The following is a 20,892-nucleotide window of genomic DNA, read 5'->3' as shown; positions in this document are numbered from 1 at the left end:
AACGCCAATGTTGTTTTGTTAAAATTTTAATGGTGGGGAACGAGTGTTAAGTAATCATTTTGTGCAGGTCATGAAAACTACAGTACAGCATAACCCTTTGCCGCTCTCTTATCGACATTTAAGACCTAATAGGGCACTTGCTGTTTATGACTTAGCAGATAAAAACGTGCACTGTTCTATTGTTTCCTGTTTCTTGGCATCATGGGGTCATGAAGATCAAATAAGACACTCAAGTAAAAGAAAGACAAACCTTGAAATTTAATAATAATTTAAAAAAAAGGCAAATTTCAATATGGTTGTCTTTCTGACTTAAGAAACATGACTGCTTTGGTTTGATTGACACACACCACTATGGATTAAAACATTGAAAAAAATATGGGGAATAAAAGAGTTTTATTTGAGCTTTCCCCATGGTCAGCAAAAAAGTTTGATTTGATAGCTTACTTCTTTTTTCTTCCTCTCAGTGGCTAAAAAAATGTTTGAGTAAAATGATTGCAACTATAGAATAGATTTTTACTATTATTTCAAATATATCTGTGATTGATTTATATGACACTTACAAGGAAGATACCAACAAAATCATACCAGTAATACTGATTGTCAAAATACAGTACTGTCTTAATCTTTAATTCAGTACAGTACATTTGTTAAGTGTAGTTAATTTTTCTACACGCTCATTCATAAACCAAACCAAAGTCATGTCACAACTTCCGAAGGATGTCTGTCGTTTTGTTTTCAAGCACTGTATTGCCACTGGAGCGAGGCACGCTATCTGTAAAGCAAAACTCAAGATACACCCTCCGTTATGACTCTGTCCAAAGGCCAAGGCAGTACAGAAGATTATGGAAAGTTTATAAGAGAGGAGAGTGTCCTTTCTAGTCAGAGTGTGATTGTGTGTGAGTGTGACTAGATTGCAGCATGTCAGGAAAAATTTTACTTTGTGTGCTGGCTTGCTGGTGTTCTCTCTCTACTTCGTCGCTTGTGGAGAACCAGGCAAGGGAGTTCCTGCGGAAATTTGATGAGGAGGCCAGTGAGCTTATGTACCAGTACTCACTGGCATCATGGGCCTACAACACCAACATCACAAAGGAGAACTCGGATAAACTGGTAAGAATTTGCTGTCACCAGATTGCGTTGATGACATACTTACTGTGGTTGTTTTTATGCGTCCAGTCAAAACAGGGTCAAATTTGGGGCAAGTTCTACACTGAAAGGTCAGAACAGGCTCAGGAATTCCCCATTAACGAAATCAAGGATCCTCAAATCAAAATACAGCTCATCACACTACAAGACAAAGGTGCCGGTGCTCTCTCTCCGGATGAAGCTTCACACGTAAGACTGTTGCTTCAGTTCCAAAGCTGCCCCCTGTGCGTGCTGCGCTTTTCAAGATCTCATCACGTTGCCATTTTGTTTCAAATCTGCCCGCAGCTGAGCAAGATCATGAGTGACATGAGTACAATCTACAGCACGGCAACTGTGTGCATGATGGACGACCCGCTAAATTGTCAGACTTTGGAGCCAGGTACACGCTGTTAATAAGCCACAAGTTCTTATGAAATGGGGTAGTTTATAATTAACACACACAAGGTGCACAGTTGCTGATTTTTTTCATTCATTCATTCATTTTCTGAACCGCTTTGTCCCCACGGGGATCGCGGGCGTGCTGGAGCCTATCCCAGCCGTCATCGGGCAGCAGGCGGGGGACACCCTGAATTGGTTGCCAGCCAATCGCAGGGCACATAGAGACCAACAACCATCCGCACTCGCACTCACACTTAGGGGCAATTTGGGGTGCTCAATCGGCCTACTAAGCATGTTTTTGGGATGTGGGAGGAAACCGGAGTGCCCGGAGAAAAAACCCACGCGGGCTCGGGGGAGAACATGCAAACTCCACAAAGGGAGGGTCGGAGGTCACGGACGTGCTACCCAGTGCTCCACCGAGCCGCCTCAGTTGCTGATTTTTTTTTTTTTTTTAAATGTACATTACTTTTTGAAAACATGCAAAAAGTATTTTTATTAATTGATACAGAAGCTTAATGCTCTATTGGCATGGCCAGACTTGCAGGCAGGCTTTTTTTTTCCAGTTGCCTCGTCAAGCCCATATAATGTATGGTGCCAATTCAAATCAGAAGTTATCAAAGTATAAGTACTTTACACCCTGAGCAGGTCAACACACCCACACTCCTCAAAAAACACACGAGCAAGCACTTGACAGCAGTGGCAAACAAAAATGAATGGGAGGGGTAATCGATACTTTCGGGCAATTAGGTTGGCTCACTGAGTTGCACTGCTTTTTGACAGGACTGGAACACGTGATGTCCACCAGCCACAACTACTCAGAGCTTCTGCACGTGTGGGAGGGATGGCGGAGAGAGGTGGGCAAGAGGATGAGGCCACTCTACGAGGACTATGTGCTTCTGAAGAACCAAGCTGCCAAACTAAATGGTGATCCCACTCATAGTCTTTCCCATTCTCTAAATCATTGACATAAAGGCTTGCAAAATTCCCTTCACTAAACTGGTGATACATATTTTTCATTTTCTCCTCTAACACATGCACCTGAAGGGTTTGAAGACTATGGCGCTTACTGGAGATATAACTATGAGACTATTGATGAGGAAAGTCCATACGATTATAGCAGGAATCAGCTAATGGAAGATGTACGCGCCATCTATAAACAGGTACGTCTGTAGTGTCATTCGTGGAATCTCCAATATGAAAGAGAGAGAGTATGTCCAAACATTAAGATGTCTTTCCACAGATCCTGCCCTTATATAAGGAGCTTCATGCCTATGTGAGGGCAAAGCTGATGAAAGTCCACACAGGCTACATTGATGAAACAGGACCTCTGCCAGCCCATCTCTTGGGTACCGTGTCATCAATTTGCACATTTTCATTCACATCAACTAATCGGAAACATTAAAGTTTCAAATTTTCTTGTTCCTGTTTTGCATCATGATTTTACTAGGTGACATGTGGGGAAGATTTTGGACCAACTTGTATCCTCTGTCAGTGCCTTACCAGGGTGAGATTGATGTCAGCAAAACAATGGTCGAAAAGGTGCAGTACAATTGTTTCTGTTTATAAAGTAATACCACAAAAGATAGCAACCAGCTTTGTTGTTGTGGTTTTTTTTTTACATCAGTCATTCTATTGGTCAATCTGTGTGTAGAGAATTGTGAATCATCTTGAATTTCAGGGCTGGACTGAGCGGCGACTATTCGAAGAGGCGGAGAAGTTCTTTATGTCGGTGGGCCTGTACAAAATGTTTGACAACTTTTGGACCAACTCCATGCTGGTGAAACCTGAGGATGGACGCAAGGTGGTTTGCCATCCCACAGCATGGGACATGGGGAACAGAGAAGACTTTAGGTAGCACAGTCACACACACACACACACACACACACACACACATGTCCACGCACATGTCCACGCACGTGCGCACACATTTATATCATAAACAAAGATGAACAAAATAGAAAGCAACAATTAAAAGAATGGCTAACAGGTTATAATAAATATAAGAAAGGTGATGACAAAAATGATGCTTTCACTTAATTGATTTCTACAATAATTAAGAGCGTTCAGTGGGCATTAAGGAAACTATTTTTATTGACCTTTTATGTTGCAAATAAGAATATTTTATCAAATCATTACGTAGTTTTTATTCACCTTTCCTACTTCAGTTTTAATGTGTTTGTTGGCAACTTCCAGCGTCATTTATTTCTTGTTAGTTCTATGACTATGACTCATCAGAAACATTGGTGCAATCTGTTTTATTGCTACTCTATATCAGATATGCTATCATAACACGTTTTCATTCCTCAATAAAACTGTTACCTTTGACACATCTCATGCCGCCCTTAGGATCAAAATGTGCACTCAAGTCAACATGGAGAATTTTCTGACCGTCCACCATGAGATGGGCCACAACCAGTACCAGATGGCGTACCGAAACCTGCCTTACCTCTTGAGAGACGGCGCCAACGAGGGTTTCCACGAGGCCGTCGGTGAAATCATGTCCCTGTCTGCCGCCACACCCAAGCACCTGCAGAGCCTTGGCCTCCTGCCTTCTAACTTCACCTATGATAACGGTAAAAGAAAATTCTACAAAAATATTGAATTAATTAGGTGTGACAGATTTATCCCTGTAATTCCTTCACTCCCGTGATTATTGTTTCTTATTCATATACCAATGTAACTCAGATACCAGGTTGATTCATTAATTGTCAATTCAATGCTTGTTTATTATTTATTATTGTTTATTTACAGCAATTTTTTATCAACTAACCCACATCATCTGTGTTATCTAGCAGGCCATCAACCTTGTTTATACTGCCATCAAGTGGCAAATTAATAGCACTACAGGTTATTTTAACGACGTCTATAAAATGTCATTCTTATTTTACGCCCACAGAGACAGAGATTAACTTCCTTCTAAAGCAAGCGCTCACTATTGTAGCCACTCTGCCTTTCACCTACATGCTGGAGGAGTGGAGGTGGCAGGTCTTTGCAGGAAACATCCCCGAGGAGAAATGGATGGAGCGCTGGTGGGAGATGAAGTAGGCAGACAGACAATTTGCATTCTTACAAGCAGAGCATCATTTTATTGGAAACAATAGAAATCCCCAGTGGTTGAATCTCCTCCAATCCGTGTTGTCAGGAGAGAGCTCGTCGGGGTGGTGGAGCCAGTGCCGAGAGATGAAACTTACTGTGACCCCGCTGCTCTGTTCCACGTTTCTGGAGACTATTCCTTCATCAGGTAACATTTGAACAGTCAGACATTTACATTCAATAGTTAAGAGAAGGTCAAATTAAATGTAGCTTTACAAATAGGTATTCTCTATTCAAAACATGACAAAATAAAGCTTGAACAACAATCATCATTGTGTTTTGTTGATGTCTTAACATCCAGGTACTTCACAAGAACCATCTACCAGTTCCAGTTTCAAAAAGCCCTTTGTGATGCTGCCGGTCACTCCGACGCCTTGTCTTCATGTGACATCACCGGTTCAACTGTCGCAGGCGCCAAACTCAGGTAACATTACTACTTCTCCCTTCAACAATTTAATCCACCTCTCCATCTCACAACAGCAGTCATCACCAATCATTGTTTTGCCAGGAACATGTTAGAGTTGGGTCGGTCCCAGTCGTGGACCCGAGCTTTACATACAATATCTGGAGATATCAAGATGGATGCTAAGCCACTGCTGGATTATTTCCAAAAACTTTACGTGTGGCTGAAGGAGGACAACATGAAACACAACCGCATTGTTGGCTGGGATGCAGCGGTAGATCCATGTAAGTCGTTGAACAACAACAACCAAAGCATATGTACCACGTTTTGGGGAAAATAACTTCCCTGAGCCTGTGTTTAGATCAAAATTAAAAGCATTAAAAGTCATTTTACAATGCTGTATTCCTTTGGCAAGTAACATGTTGTTTTCATTGACTCCGTTTGCAGATTCTGATTATGCCATTAAAGTGAGGCTCAGTTTAAAAATGGCCATGGGTGATGAAGCTGTAAGTATTAGGTGTTGCAAAATGGCCTGACGGAAATTACACGGGAAGTGTTAATCAATTAAAAATCGATGTTGTAGTATTCCTGGAACGCCAACGAGCAGTACCTGTTCAAGGCCAGCGTGGCCTACGCTCTGAGACAGTACTACAGCCAAAAGAACACCACGCTACTCTTCACGTCAGTATGCTTGGCTCTGTCTCGTCTTTTCAACTTCTTACTGCTGCCGTGTGACAGCGTTTCTCTCCTTTTGCATCTGCAGAGCGGAGAACGTTATAACTTACAGACAAACGCCTAGGATTTCCTTCTACATTGTGGTCACCGATCCAAAGAATCCGTCCGTATATGTGCCAAAGGAAGATTTGAAGGCAGCTATACGGTGAGGCACAACTTTTTTACATCTCAATCAATTTGACTGTCATAGAAAAGTTTGAGGACATTCAACCACCACATATTTATCTCGTGCTATCATTTGGCATGTTGGTGCCAAGGAATTACGTATTATATCATATTGAAATGAGTTGAGGAATTTCATTTCGAGAAGTGTCGTGCGTTGCTGTCATTGAAGTCATTTTTATCCAATATGAAAAGTCAGTTATTAAACTGATATGTCTTGCGTGAATGCCAGACTATCCCGAGGCCGACTCAACGATGCTTTCCAACTGGACGACCACACACTGGAGTTTGACGGTATCCCAGCAACCCTTTCACCTCCCGTGGAGCAACCGGTAGAGGTGTGGCTGGTGGTGTTTGGAGTGGTCATGGGAGTGGTGGTGCTCATGGGACTCTTTCTCATTATCTCTGGCATCAAAGATCGCAAAAAGAAGTAAGTAAACTGATGTTCTTTGACGTTCGACACCCGCCTCACTTTCAACCACATCACGTTATGTTCATGTTTCTCTTGCAGGAATCGGAAAAGCACGGGGGTGGAAAATCCCTACGAGGCTGAGGCCAACGGACAGACCAACAGAGCCTATGAGGACAGTAGTGATGAACAAACCGGTCTCTGAAGACTTTTTTCCATCTCGTGCCAGCGGACGAAATGAAAATTAATGCGAGCTCAGCACCAGGCCTCTTTGAAATATCATCATATTCCAGGTAGAAACTTATTTTTGGACCTAAAGTTATTTTATTATGGATAGTAAACTACTCTATAAGTTAGGAACATTCAGCTTTTGGGGAAGCTCAATTCCCCAAGTTTTTTACGAGTCGTATTTGTGAAACTAATAATGCAGGACACTGGATTGTGTTGTAAAATATGTACTTATAGAGCACTAAAACAAAGCCTCACATACATTTCAATATATTTTGTTTCTTTTGTGTACACAATAGCATTGCTAAGGTTTATTTATCAGTGTTAATAGGTGTATGATGTAAATAATAATATAATTGAATTGATTATATTGATCGTAATATCAATGTACGGTAAATGATACCATGCAATGTACAAATTGTAAAAATATATTTGTATAGAGGAAAAGAGCACTATTGTGTTTTCATGAAATGTCAACAAAATTAGGTTTTATAAGCACACATAGACAGACACAATAAAAAGAGAGATTTTCTATGTTTGAATGATGAAGAGGAATGACTGAGTTCCTTGGCGTCCATCTGACTTAGCCATTTGTACAGAGTCTGTTGAAGCTGAAGTGGTAATTTGGATGTACCATCCCTTGTAGAGTGCAGATTCAAACTTGCGCTGCTTTGTGCTGTCCGTCGTCATGTAGAAGACGAAACAAAGTTTGCTCTCATCATTCATTGAAATGCTTTTCAGCATCTTCTTATCCACTGCCTACAAAAAGAAACATGGTAAGAATTCGGCATTGAAAGAAAAAAAAGAAAAAACATTTACAGTGCTTGATTTTGTTTTAAGCGTATTGTGCCCATGATCTTTTTTGCTTTCTTTTCATTCTTGTTTTGAGTAGCTAACCCCCCCAAAACTTTATTATCAATTTATTCCTGATTTTGTTTGTTTTTCAGTCATTTTTGGAGTTGAAAAATTGCATTCATCTCTAATGGCCATCAAATATACACAGGCAGGTTTTTGAGACTGGGCTGGCCTTCTGTTTATGAAACACATTGTCTCCTTTACGATGAAGTAAAATTATTTTATAGATATTAAAACATAAACAAAGAAAATGTGAAAAAATGATTTTAGAGAGTGTAATTAAGCCAAAAGTCACAAAATCATTGTAGTGCCTTGTCAGTCAGTAAGCCATTCACCATGCATGAATTTTTATATACAGATCAGCTCCATGTTCCTTGCAGATGTTTTTATTTTGTATTTGTAGGTTTGATAATTTGCCCCATTTTATTAAGTGCATGTGTGTGCTACAGCAATTGCTATCACAGTACGTTAATAACACATTTTTAGAGGGGAACCTATTCTCGGGCTATATGTAGAACATAAAAATGCTGCTTTGGTAATATCTTGTGCCTAAGAAACTATGTTAAAATAAGGGGAGTAGTTTCAAAAAGCATTGGTCAAACAGAAAAGTGCTTTAGTGCTACCTAGTGGTATCTAAATGCAATTACACAGGTGAACTTACTCAATTACCGTGGAAATTTCCCAATTCCAAAAGAGATATTGTTAATACCTCCACTTGCAGGACCACCTGTTCTTCTTCCTTGAAGCACTTGAGAAAGCAGTCAGAGTCTGTGAAGTTCAAAACCACTGGGAAATTCGGGTCCAAACATGTTGACTTGTAGTGGTAGATGGTCATTTTGGCTAAACATAAAAACATGGAGAGAATTGTCCTTACAAAGAAAGCAACTGTGTAACTTCATCTCAGCTGTCGGACTGTATGAAAAACCTGGTTGAGGCGAAGCATATGGAGTCTTCTGTGAGCAGAGGCTTTTGAGATATTTGTGCGAGGCCACATGCTCCACTACAGTGTTCAATGCCTTCATTTGTTTGAAAGTGCCCCCTCCTCTTGAAACTGTCAAACAACAAAGCAAATTAAGTTTGGATTTGTTTTAAATTCATTGCTAAGATAAACATAATGAAGGTTGATCATGTTACGCACACACACACGGATATTTTTTGGGTACAGTTTTTTAACACAATTTTATTGCGCTTCAAGTTGATTTTGCATCAAATTCCAACACTGGCAACAACATGATTGTTTTCCACTGTAAATTTAGAAGACACTAGAAGTAGGCCTCAAAAAGAATTTGGTCAGAGAAGTATTGTCACTGTGCTCTGAGTTTCAACCATAAGTTGCAACAGATATAAGGAAAGAGTGGAGGAGTCACAAAAAGCCAGAGAAGTGGATGTCCTTGGAAATTTTTATGAATCATTCTGTGCATCTCTTGTGATTTTTTTTTAACTTCTTGCAAGTTGTGCTAGTAATGAAACATAGACCAACCAGTTCAAGGTTTAGAGACGGTGAAATTAAGGTCACTTATAAAGCTAGGTTCCTCCATGAAATTTCGCCTGTAAGAGGATGATTTTTATTTATTTAATATTTTTGGTGACTAGTGTGTAACTGCAATGTTCGTATTCTTTTTTTTGGAACACCTTTTGCAGTCAGTGAAGCTCATGGGCATCACCAATTGTGTGATACTTTGACCTGGTGTCACCTTCATTTGTTGCTTGTTTGTTGGTTATTTTGCCATCAATTTTGCCTTCAGTAAGGGAAAAGTGCCTGGACTTTATTATTTCTTGAGTATAATTCCGGAAGAGACGATATTATTTTGTTTCAAAACAAACAAACTCACCAAGCGTCACCTTGCCAGGCTTTGCCACTATGACAATGTCGTTGAAGGTACATCCTGTCCCATGACATCCAGGGCAGCTGCTCCCGGTATCGCAGCCTCTCCCTCTCAACACGGAAAAGCTCGTTTCAGTCATGGTTACGATAAGCAAATGGCTTTCCCGCTCGTTCTGCCCATCCTCAGCTGGGCAAAGTTGGTCCTCAGGTCCACCATTTTCTTCTTCATCACCCCTCAAGTCACTCTGCTGAAGGTCTTCCTCTCGCACCATTTCCTTGCTGAAGTCAAATATGGCGACCTCCTTGGACACGGGGTGGAGAGCATCTTCTGGTGAGCACACCTGCTCAATTTGCTCCTTCTTCCTGCCTGATTTGTGCACTGTCTGATGACAAAAACAAGAGCTCAGCGTTGTCAATAAGAGAGCGGGAAAATTCATTGTTAGTACTTTGCGGTGAGGCCCATTTAAAAATCGGATTGGTTGAACAAACGTAATATTTATTTTGTAAATGTGAGCCTGCATTTATGACAGTGCAGAAGGCTTTCCTGTTTTGCCAATGATAGTCGGACGGATGGACGGACAGAATGCTGATGAATAACGTCATCCCACCAACATTGGCTGACCCTCCGCTATGGCCTGAGCCAGCTGCTCAGGGGTTAAATCCTGCAGGTCATTGCCATTTATCTGCACCAGCTTGTCTCCTCTCCTAAAAAAAAAAAAAAAAAGGAATTTTCAGTGCCCTTGAATGGGTCAGATTATCTTTAATTAGTCATTAATATTCATACATTTTCATAATATTTATTTGTCTGACTTGATTTTCCAAATACCTTATGGTTAGTTTTCCTCCTCTTGGGTTTTGTTGCTTGACAACATTTTCCACTTCATACTGGTGCTTCCCATCACAGAGCTGGTGAACTATTAGCACACTTCCATTTACAAGCGAATCCTTCCATGTGGAAACAAAACAACCCATTTGAACCTGAATCTCTCCACATAAATTTGCCTTTGTGGAGAAAAAAGAAAGAAGCATCGGTCACCCACCGCCACATCCATGTCGCAGTTGCTCTTGAACGAGTAGCACAACTAAGAGTGAACTCCTGTATCCTGTTTTATATTTCTGCCCTGAACAGAAGAGGAAGTAACGAGCAGCGTCCAGAAAAATTGCGGAATTGATCTTGAATTGACGCTCAGCAAGCTGCAGATTGTGTAAGAAACAAGATCCTCAGTTTGGGACCCTTCACATCAATGCTACATATTGAAAATATGATTTTCTAGGCCCCCTTGTCAAACAGTGCCATCACTGTGGCAGCCTCAGATCATGACACCCACATCACCACACTTGACTTCATGCTTATTTTGCCATTCCTCACACAAGCTAAGTTTATCTTGGTCTCATCAGACCACAGATTGCGGCTCTGATGATCTTGGCCACGGGCTCAGTTTCAGGCCATGTTTTTGTAGCACAACTGTTATTTTTTCATATCGTTAGACATCTCTTTGCTGCGAGGTGTCACATTGAAATTCCAGGGACCAGTATGAAAGATTCAGAGAGCAATAGCAGCAGATTTATTTACTTCACCTGAGACGGTAAAACCAACTAGTCGCAGACAGCTACTGTATTTTCCGGACTATAAGGCGCACCTAAAAACCTCAAATTTTCTAAAAAGCCGACAGTACGCCTTATAGTCCAGTGTGCCATATATATAGACAAAGCTTTAAAATGGGCCATTTATTGAAGGTGCACCTTATAGTCAGGTGCGCCTTATAGTCCGGAAAATACGGTAATAGAAGCCATTTTCGTTCATTTTTGTTGCCAATGGCTATGTTGAGTAGTTATACCGTATAATGGAATCAGCAATAACGTGAGTTGTGTACTCATTTTGGTATATCAACCTAATGGAGTACACCCCAATGTGGTGTTCATTCACTTCCCTAATCAGTGCATGCATCTCTAGTTTATGAGCAAACACTAGCAGAAGAGGAAATGGAAGTCCTCGGTTGTACAGTATTTCACTGACATGGGAACTGAAAGGATACAACTTCCTCCGTGACTCTTCTAATCACGCTCGGTAATCCACTTGAATGAAACATGAACAATTAAACAGTCTTGATATTAACGGTCAGTTTCACAAGAAACGGAACAACTCAGACCACAGGGTCAGTATGTCACACTCACATTTATCAACACTGAAACTTCAACTGTTTACTCAACGCAACTGACAGAAATAATCTTTTATTTATTATTTTGATTACTTTGAAAAGGGATGATAATAGTTAATCATTTCTTTTGAATATATACAGTACAAATAGCCACTGTCGGGTCTCCTCCTTAGAGTTCCTCTTGTTAGTGCAATGAATGCATATTTAATTCATCACTCATCATGTCAAACTAGCGACATTAGATAGTATCAGAATTTTCATTTTGAATTTGGTCAGAAGATGTGATAGGGCCATATATGAATATAATTAGGCTAGCACTGTAAACTTCACACTACAAAAATGCTTCTGATACTTTTGATTTGAAAGGAAACGCTGCGTTTCATCCCACAACGGCGCAAACGCCCTCTTTTCGTTGTGCTGAACAAGCAAAATACCAAAAGAAAGAAAACTTATGATATCAATCATATAAGAAAAAATGCTCCAACACATTTCAATACAATGATACACGGTAACACCAAAGTTTGGTATTGGCATTCATGTATCCCAACAAAAAGCAAGAATGATTACTCGGTTAAAACGCAAATACACTCCCCGGCGTTTACTGTATATTTAGACACTGACGCTATTTCCAACCATCCTTGGATCAGACAGCTGAACATGTAGTTGGATTGAGTTACGTGAAAAGCACATGGCACTGCCGCAAAGTTTCATGTCCTCACAACAACTGAGACGGGAAAACATTTTTGCAAAGGACACAAGCGGACTGTTCAAGCGCTTCAAGGTGCAGTATGCCAATCAATTCTGGATGATACTTAGTTAAAGTGATTGGTTCTAGCTTTAATATTTTAGTTAGGGGTGGCATATACAGTACTGTGTGAAAGACTTGGATTTATTGTTTGCTGTGCTATGATTTTGCAATCATCTCTATTTTTAAATGCCATTCAAACATGCTGTAAAAATAAAAGTATAGTAATGCTCAAATTAAACACAAGTTAACTTATTTGTCAACAATTTGTTTGGCAATATTGTTGAAAGGTGTTTTTTTTAGGTGCCTGGGTATCTAACACGGTTGTGTCAAACCCAGCAAAAAAATATGATAAACATTAAAGCTAGACGAATACCATCATATGGTTGCTTATGACTTTTTTTCCTCTTGAAAAACATAACAAAGAATTGCCCCCAGAAAAAAAAAAAAAAAGGGTCATTCAAAAATGTTGCTGCCCCATGTGCATGAATGTCTTCAGATGGTGATGCTGGATGTGTTGATAATTGGGGGCGGGCCTCACGCCTTGACCCTGGCCAGCATGCTATCACCCTCGTACCTCAAACACAACTCCAATCCAGGACGAGAGTCACATCTGCCCCCATCCCACATTGAAACGCCAAGACTTGAGCTCAACCACAAAACCATTACCGGGCAAACCAATAACAACACAAAGAGGGAGGTAACAAATGGTACAGTATCTTCAGTAATATCTTTCTATCATAGATGATATATAGAACAATAAAAGGGTTATTATACTTATTATACTAAAAAAATGGGACTAAGAATCCCTGAACCCACAATGAAGGGGGATTTAGTGTCCAAAAACAAACAAACATTGAAGCTATCCTCTATGATTTGCTGAAAAGCCCAGCACTAAAGTTTTTGCTTTGCTTGTGGCATCTTTGTGACAGAATGATCTTGTTATTAACACGGATATTAACTCACGAGCAGAAGGCGTCATCAGTCTCCAAGTGGTTGACACCTATGGAGAGTGGACTTCTTTGTGGAAGAGTCAATTCACATCCCTAAACATCCCTCATCTGCGCTCGCACACACTCGTGCACACGGACCCTGTCGATAAGGTAGAAACACATGGCAACAATGATGTGATGTTATGTTCATGCGTATGTGTGTTTGTCTTTTTGTCAGAAAGCACTGCAGGACTTTGTGGTGAGGCACAATCGGTACACTGAGCTGCATAGTCTCCCCGACCGAGTGCGTATTCTGGATGATAACGCTTTCTTTAATGACACACGGCTTGGAAGCAAAGAGCGAAAACGTCTGAATGTCTCCTCCAACCTCAAGAAGAGTTTGTCCTTCAGTCTGCCAGGAACTCAACTGAGTGTGGATTTCTTTAAAGCTCAGGTTGGACTGTTTCTAATATGTCTGACTCTCCAGCATGACGTGTTGAATTAACATACGTATTCAACGAAACCTATTTCAATTTAACTTGACTTTTTTTTTTATTCATTTATGAATTTATGTTTGCATTTTAATGTCTACTGTTGTGCTTTTATTGACTAGTTTTTTTGCCATGCTTGATGTGTACATTTTTTTAAATGTAATTCCTACTTTAAAAAAACATGTCATTTCAAAGATGAACAAATTAATCAATGCTGTCATTGTTATTTGTTTCGTATGTCCAATCTAGTTTTACAATGCTGCCATATCACATTTATTTATGTATTTATTATTGCACTTTCCTAGACAAAAAATGCTAACGCACTCGCTGGGTAGCTCTTGACCTTGTGCAAATTTGGTCACCATTACCCAACATTGGGTTAATTATTTTAAACACACACAGTGAGTTGGACTTTGAATTTGGGTGGGTTCTTTTGGGACCTAGTGCTGGGTTAGCTATTTCACACAATTTGGGTTACTTTGGGTGCCTTTTTGGTGGCCTCCCGTGAGTTCGAATCTTAGCTCAAGTTTTAAGTTTGCATGTTTGCACCATGCTTGTGTTGCATTTTCTTTAAGTGCTCCAGCTTTGTCCACCATTCCAAAAACATGCATGCTAAATACTTGAAAGAGTCTAAACTGGATGGAAATGTTTGGATATGAATATACAGGTGGAGAAATACAACTTGGACAAGATGCTTGTGAAGGGAACTGTTACCCGCATCACCGCGGTGACTGAAGATGACCAAATGTGCCGAGAGGACGACACAATCAATGAAAATGCTTTAAGACAAGGAAGTGGGAAGAAGAAAAGAGTGCAACATTTCCAAGTCCATCTTGAAGATGGCGCCGTGCTCAAAGCTCAACAGTTGGTAATGGCAACAGGGCCCACCCGTGCCCACATGGCAAACATCCCGCAGTGGGTAACTCAGATCGAGGAGAGTTATCCGGACCAGCGCCTGCAACACACTGTGCACCTCATGCACTTGCTATCAAGGACCCAGCAAAACCTCAAAGACACTTATAATTTCACACAAGGTACGAGGATTAAGTTTGCATTCAAAGACGACATATCAAACCATGAATGAATCAAACCCATCAACAAATTCACCAATATTCCATGTGATAGTTTTATTACCAAAAAGGCAATTATCACCGTACTTGTTATTATTTGGTTGTTTCTATTTTTAGAGGTTTGATCCCCAACCTATGGCATCCCTATGTGTCTCTAGGCTCGGTATGTGAGGCAGGCCAGAGAGTAATGGTAGTTGGAGGAGGTCTGACCAGCGCTCACGTCGTCTCCATCGCACTACAGCAAGGAGCCAGTCATGTGACATGGGTCATGAGAAAGCACCTCCAGGTCCATCAACACTATACTACACCTTCTATGCAGAGGTGGCAAAAGTACTCACTAAAAGCGACACTAAAGTATTTTAACAAAGTATTTGGACTTCCACTGCATATATGACACTCCATAGAGAATAACTGACAGTTTTTTTTTTTTTAACATGTGTCTTACAGATAAAACAGTTTGATGTGGGCGATGTGGAAAGCCTGGTGGGTCGTTACTCCCATGTGGAGCATGGCATCAAGATGGATGGCCAAGCTTTCCTCAGACAGTTCTTTAATGAAAGGAGTCTTCACAAGCGACTGGCTATGATTCGTCAGGCAAGGAAAGGAGGTGCTGTCACCCCAGAGGCCTACATCCAATTGCAGCCATTTATTTTGAAAGGACAGGTGGCTGTGAAGACGTATTGTCAGGTAAATTGCATGGAAGTTATACTGACGTGAGATTGAACTGTGACTGATGGCAGAGAACAATGACGATGTGCAAAGGACCCAGACGGAAGATATAATGGAGCCATAAAATATGTGATCTTATCCACGATAAGGACAAAAGTATAGGGGAAATAAAAAGAAGGAACAAATGAATCAAATTTTAGATCTGTCCTTTGAAGGTTTAACAACTTCCACTCTTTAGGCAAGAAATTCTTCCAGAAGGTTTAAGGCATTCTATTGTTGAGAATGAAAATGGAGAAGGGAATTTCAAGAGGACAAAGCATGACGCCTGATGAATCACAAAGTTTTGCGTCACAATTCAATGCCCAGAAACCTGTGTGAATCTCTGGTCAGGTGAGTGAAGCCAGCTGGTGCTACAAGGGTCAAAGATGGAGGCTGTCCCTTAGCAATGGAGACCACTGGATTGGAGACATGATTTGGTTGGCCACTGGGTGTAAACTTGATGTCAAACAGGACCCTTTGCTCTCTGGCGTGATGAAGGAATTCCCGATACAGGTGAGGATAAGACCTTAGACATCTGGAAGTCAACTCATTGCATGTACCTATTTTTAGTTCACTATTTACAAATGTATTTGTTTTTTCTTTTGGTTTTTATTTAGCCTGCCTCAGGCTTTCGGGGAATCTTTGCAATTTTTTGTGACTTTTTCTAATCTGCCACTAGATGCCGCCAAAGTCCTGGCTAATGGAAATAAGGAAGTACTTGCACAATGTAGTGACGTGTGTCCTACTTGCAGATTAGAGGAGGGGAACAATTTGGCCTAGGTTGCTTAGCAGAAGTTATGGAGAGACATCTGTTTTAAATGTTATGTCCATTTTGAAACGCCAAACAATTTTGGCATCACTGTAAATGTGTTCCCATGAAGGTGCTGGATGGCTGGCCATGCATAACAGAGACTTTACAGTGGGCAGAGGGGTGCCCTCTTTATTTGATGGGACAGTACACCGCTCTTCAGGTCAAAAGAAAAATAAGAGTATCAAACAATAGACAGCAAATAATCCATGTGAGTTTTTATTCTTGCCCACCCACAGGTTGGACCTCATGCAGTAAACCTGGCAGGTGGACAGGCAGCCAGTATGAGAATTGCCAAACACATCCTGCGCCATCACAGCAATATGGAAGTGACTGAGTTGAGAGCAGGGAGATCTAAAATTGAAGAATATATTCAGCAAATGCAAGGACTTTTATGGCTCTAACTACAACATTATGCATGCAAACGTGAGCATGTTCATCAAGCGTACCGTCGGGTACATAGTTGAATTTTTATATGGCTAGATTTTTTTTTCTTTCTTAAATTCCCATTTTATTTTGACCTATGGTTAAGAATATTCTCAATAATCGTTGACATGCATGTTTCTGTGGGAATCTGCCAATATGTTAAAATGCATTTTATGATACATTTAATATACTGGATGAAATAGTTGTATTTGAATGTACATTCTGGTGACGGATTAAAATCTTTGGACAAGAAATCGCTGAGTCATAATCTGACTGCCGCGCCCACCGATGACTTCCGTGTTTTGGTGCTACAAATGGACAGAAAATAGTCATCTGGATTCACTACCTTGAGGGTGAGTGTGCACTATATCTGCACAATTAAATATAGTTTGCTTGCGTCTACAAATATATCAAATCTGCTTTGAACAGATTTTAATATGCGACATTTCTCGACATATTCAAACACCATCGTACAGAGGAAACACATGCAAACAAATGCATTTTAAGAATCTGTATACTGTTTTTGTCATTGCTCCAAGTCACATTCATTCACTAATTTGCGTGTTTATCATCCACAAAAAGAAAAGAGATGGATACAAATTCTTGCAGCATCGCGATGACGTCACTGAGTCGTGTTTTCCTGGATTAGCGACTGGTTGCGGCTAATCTGATTATATTTTCATTTTTTTTGTTTTAAACCTACTGCCACTTAATCTGCATCACTGTGAACTGTTTTAGTCTATAATGTGTTTTTTTTTCTACTAGTGAAGGTGACATCCAATAAATTTCTTGGGTTTTTTTTGCGCAAACCTTCACATATTGCATGTTGGGAAATGTAGTTTTTTTATTTAAAGGGGCGACAAATGTCAAAAAGATGCAGTACAGTGAGACGGATTTCAAACTCACACCGATAATTACAGAACCACAATTCTTTACATTTAAATAATGTGAAGGTAAATTCTAATAGCTGTTATGTCAAAATTTCAAAACAACGCACATTTTATATGAAATAGTCACACTACCCCCCCAAAAAAAACCAACAAAAAAATCCACAATGTTTTACAGCACAATAAACATGAGAAAAGTGGAGAAAATTTTACTGAGTGTGGAGCAGGGTGAGGGAGTTGGTGCCCGTGTTCGCAGAAGCATCGGTCGAAAAGAGGTACACTATGTTTTGAGTTATTTTCTGAACACATAGACTTCCATTGTATTTTCAATTCCTTGTTTCCAAATGTCACTCCCAGTTGCAGAACCTAGATCCTTTTCTGATGCTGGATGAGTTTTGTGTCAGCAAGCCTGCAGGTTTTCCAGACCACCCTCACAGAGGATTTGAAACGGTAGGTTTAAACCGTTAATAATAATTATTGATTTGATCCACATCCACTTGGTCCATGAACATATTTCAGTTTATGTATTACCGATGCCAACTTTCAATCCCAAAGTGATCCCCTAATTTTGGAAACAGCAGAGAATTGGCCTGATTCATTAGCATGGACGTGCCAAAGCATTTGCAACTTGTTCCAAGAAATGAGAAACGTAGTTTTGAGAAATTCTGTTCTGATCTGAGAAATTTACCAAAGCAACTGAGAAAATCTGTAATTATAAAGCTAATGGGGTGGGCATTAATCACTGTGGCAGGACTGAGTCACGATCCCCTGCCAATAGCAAGTATCCAAGGAGGCTCACTGTATCTATAAACACAAATTTAAAACAACTTTATTGCAAGCATTCCAGATTAATCTCCCAGTGTGGGCGTATAGGGCTGTACTCCCAGCATGCTTTTCTGCAGGTGTGTTTGCTCACACTCACATGACTTTGGAAAAGATACAGCTGTGCTGAAAGATCACAGGAGGCTCGCAGTAGGAAGCCCAACTTTCAGATGTTCCCCATTGAATTCCCGACCCCAAACTCAGCACTTCTTTTGACCAGTGAGGCAGCCAAAAGAACACGCACACACGGTACTGTCTGCATGAAGAGTACCACAAGGCCTGCAACATGAGACTTTAAAAAGATAAATAGTCAGATCAGGTCCTGCATTTTTTATAAAACTGGGCTACTGCACTTATCACATTTGTTCATTAGCGACAATGGACAATTCAAGTAATGCACCACCCAACGAGCAGATTAGCGGACCTACTTTTCCTATCTTTTGATCTGCCTCCGAATTTCACTCGGTCAACCTCACTATCGAAGCCAACTGTTGTGCTTTTATTTGGTGTTATGACATTTAGTTCCCTTGAAACTGTCCTCTGGATCCAGATGAAATGTCCTTTCATCTACCAGATGGTAGCCGTTGGTGGAAGTCTTATCCGTCCGTCCGTCCAAGTGAGCTGGTATTGACGGTGCTTGGAAAAGCATTGTTTCTTCAACATTTGCTGTGTTCTCTTCTACAACAGGTAACATACGTGTTGGAAGGGGTCATAGCACATGAAGATTTCTGTGGCCATTCGGGGCGACTGCAACCTGGAGATCTGCAAGTAATTATTTTTCAACAATATTGGACTCAATTTTAGAGGAGGAAATCTTTGCCAATCATATATGATAATGGAGTATAATCCTTCTTCTTATTTTTTTAAACATTAAAATCACTTTCTATAGGTTTTGAATTGTTGGGCTCAAATTAACACCAAATATAAATGATGTAGTTTGAAGGTAACAAAAGGGTAAATTGGGTTTATACTGTATTTGCTGAGCTTTTAAAAGGTAGTTAAGATTGAAGTGCAATATAAAAGTGAAACTGTGTGTGCATGCCTAGTGGATGACTGCAGGACGGGGTGTGGTTCATGCGGAAATGCCCGTGTCTGAGGAACCCTTGGTGGGTTTGCAGCTGTGGGTGAATCTATCCAGGCAAAATAAGATGGTGGAACCAGCCTATCAGGAGCTGCGGAGCTCTGAGATCCCCAAACCATCTCAGGGCGGAGTCACCGTGGCCGTGATATCTGGCGAAGCCCTCGGAGCAAAGGTGTCTATTTGTTTGTGCCCTATACAGTGCATTTACATTTCTTCTTTGCAAATAGATTTATGTTGTATTATAGTCCAAGGTCTACACCAGAACACCAACAATGTATTTGGATTTTTTGCTGAAGACTGGAGCCCAGCATATACAGCCAGTCCCCTCAGGTAAATAATAGTCATAGAGGAGATTTCCAGATGAAGCGTGGTTTGGTTATTTGAATCATCCCGTTATGTTCCATATAAATCAATTCATTCAGATGATAACCAGTTTATAAAGGGAATCTTTGTTAGGTATATCCAAGCCTTACTACTTTTTTTTTTTCCCCACAGGATGGACTGCCTTCATTTACACTCTATCAGGAACCATTCATGTTGGTGAGTCCTTGAATTTCAAATCCACTTCAACATAGTTCCTTGGCACCTGCAAAAGATTTTTAAAAAAAGTGAATTCACAAATATCATACTCCTGCTCTTTCCAGTGAGGCCTATTCTTCCCTAAATAAATATCATTTAGGTTTTATGAGTGACAAGCAAACCTTTGTCATATTGGGCAGGCAAATTTGCTCAAATTGTTTTGATGATACCAAAACAATGGACACTTGAGTTAGTGCCCAACAACACGTTTGCTGCCACAATAACAATGAGTCAAATACATGAGTCATTCTCAGTGATCGGTTGTATGACATTGAGATATTCGAATTGGACATTATCCTCTTTAAGGTCCTGATGAGGAGCAGCACAAGGTGGAGCCCCATCACACGGTGGTTCTTGGAGATGGGGACAGTGTTCGATTTGAAAACAAGGTAAGAGATACTCTAGATACTCTTTCTCTACTTCAGCCCATTCTATTTATATTCTCGACAGGGTTCCGACATTTCCCATTTTGTTCTGATCGCGGGAGAACCTCTCAATGAGCATGTGGTGAAGCACGGTAGGTTTGACTTTTCTAAAACATTCCGATGTGTGTACGAAAAGGAACAAACAATGTGTTTGCTCCTCAGGTCCATTTGTGATGAACACGCAGGAAGAGATCAAGCAGGCTATCAGCGATTACACAAATGGTCAAAATGGTTTCGAGCGGGCCTTAAATTGGCGATCGAAGATCCGAGATTCATTTTGACTGCTAGGATGCGCAAGTTATATGGTTTGCTGTTTCCAAATATTTCGATTTTTATTTGTATTTTATTCCACAAAAATTTACATTATATATTCCAGTCTATTCGATCAAAAACAGTCAAGTCAGAGGTTTTCAAACTTTTTCATGCCAAATGCCAACTGAAAATATATTTCCAAAATAAAATATTTTCACAATTAACTAGTACATTGAAATACAGTCACGTAGTTGGTCCAAATGTGCAACAAAAATA

General features: G+C 40.3%; 4 protein-coding genes across 7 annotated transcripts; 3 read left to right on the top strand and 1 right to left on the bottom strand.

Moving 5' to 3' along the window:
• Positions 1-869: 869 nt before the first annotated feature.
• ace2 (angiotensin I converting enzyme 2) lies at positions 870-6,781 on the top strand. Its single transcript, XM_085906817.1, has 18 exons — positions 870-1,107; positions 1,174-1,332; positions 1,429-1,522; positions 2,302-2,445; positions 2,566-2,681; positions 2,762-2,867; positions 2,969-3,060; positions 3,200-3,372; positions 3,868-4,094; positions 4,418-4,562; positions 4,664-4,762; positions 4,916-5,038; positions 5,123-5,301; positions 5,465-5,523; positions 5,601-5,698; positions 5,781-5,897; positions 6,147-6,344; positions 6,426-6,781. The coding sequence occupies exons 1-18, from the start codon at positions 919-921 to the stop codon at positions 6,526-6,528; spliced, it is 2,421 nt and encodes an 806-aa protein (XP_085762943.1). The 5' UTR covers positions 870-918; the 3' UTR covers positions 6,529-6,781.
• il1fma (interleukin-1 family member A) lies at positions 6,698-13,190 on the bottom strand. 3 transcript variants are annotated; one of them, XM_085906821.1, is made up of 8 exons: positions 13,102-13,190; positions 10,272-10,425; positions 10,058-10,176; positions 9,840-9,936; positions 9,239-9,614; positions 8,332-8,457; positions 8,116-8,246; positions 6,700-7,310 (listed from the first exon to the last, which is right to left on the bottom strand). In XM_085906821.1, the coding sequence occupies exons 2-8, from the start codon at positions 10,281-10,283 to the stop codon at positions 7,083-7,085; spliced, it is 1,089 nt and encodes a 362-aa protein (XP_085762947.1). In that variant the 5' UTR covers positions 10,284-10,425; positions 13,102-13,190; the 3' UTR covers positions 6,700-7,082. The 3 variants fall into 3 exon arrangements, with proteins under 3 accessions (XP_085762946.1, XP_085762947.1, XP_085762948.1); XM_085906820.1 differs by lacking the exon at positions 10,272-10,425 and having other exon boundaries at positions 6,698-7,310; positions 10,058-10,233; positions 13,102-13,187; XM_085906822.1 differs by lacking the exon at positions 10,272-10,425 and having other exon boundaries at positions 7,161-7,310; positions 8,068-8,246; positions 10,058-10,233; positions 13,102-13,187.
• Positions 12,130-16,570, top strand: LOC147059145 (uncharacterized). Its single transcript, XM_085906818.1, has 10 exons — positions 12,130-12,171; positions 12,635-12,845; positions 13,108-13,238; positions 13,306-13,521; positions 14,226-14,592; positions 14,787-14,914; positions 15,076-15,315; positions 15,688-15,849; positions 16,218-16,307; positions 16,384-16,570. The coding sequence occupies exons 2-10, from the start codon at positions 12,635-12,637 to the stop codon at positions 16,546-16,548; spliced, it is 1,710 nt and encodes a 569-aa protein (XP_085762944.1). The 5' UTR covers positions 12,130-12,171; the 3' UTR covers positions 16,549-16,570.
• Positions 16,571-16,600: 30 nt separating this feature from the next.
• pir (pirin) lies at positions 16,601-20,828 on the top strand. Of its 2 annotated transcripts, none has more exons than XM_085906826.1 (10): positions 16,601-16,923; positions 17,636-17,732; positions 17,815-17,907; positions 18,967-19,047; positions 19,398-19,532; positions 19,606-19,690; positions 19,856-19,900; positions 20,246-20,328; positions 20,390-20,456; positions 20,527-20,828. In XM_085906826.1, the coding sequence occupies exons 2-10, from the start codon at positions 17,646-17,648 to the stop codon at positions 20,643-20,645; spliced, it is 795 nt and encodes a 264-aa protein (XP_085762952.1). In that variant the 5' UTR covers positions 16,601-16,923; positions 17,636-17,645; the 3' UTR covers positions 20,646-20,828. The 2 variants fall into 2 exon arrangements, with proteins under 2 accessions (XP_085762952.1, XP_085762951.1); XM_085906825.1 differs by having other exon boundaries at positions 19,326-19,532; positions 20,527-20,818.
• Positions 20,829-20,892: the final 64 nt, after the last annotated feature.

Source organism: Syngnathus leptorhynchus, chromosome 3, assembly GCF_054491065.1.
Source record: "Syngnathus leptorhynchus isolate UIUO chromosome 3, UIUO_Slep, whole genome shotgun sequence".
In the NCBI taxonomy this organism is placed as follows: Eukaryota; Metazoa; Chordata; class Actinopteri; order Syngnathiformes; family Syngnathidae; genus Syngnathus; species Syngnathus leptorhynchus.
Note: the sequence above shows the minus strand (reverse complement) of the source record. Positions and strands in the feature narration are given on the sequence as shown.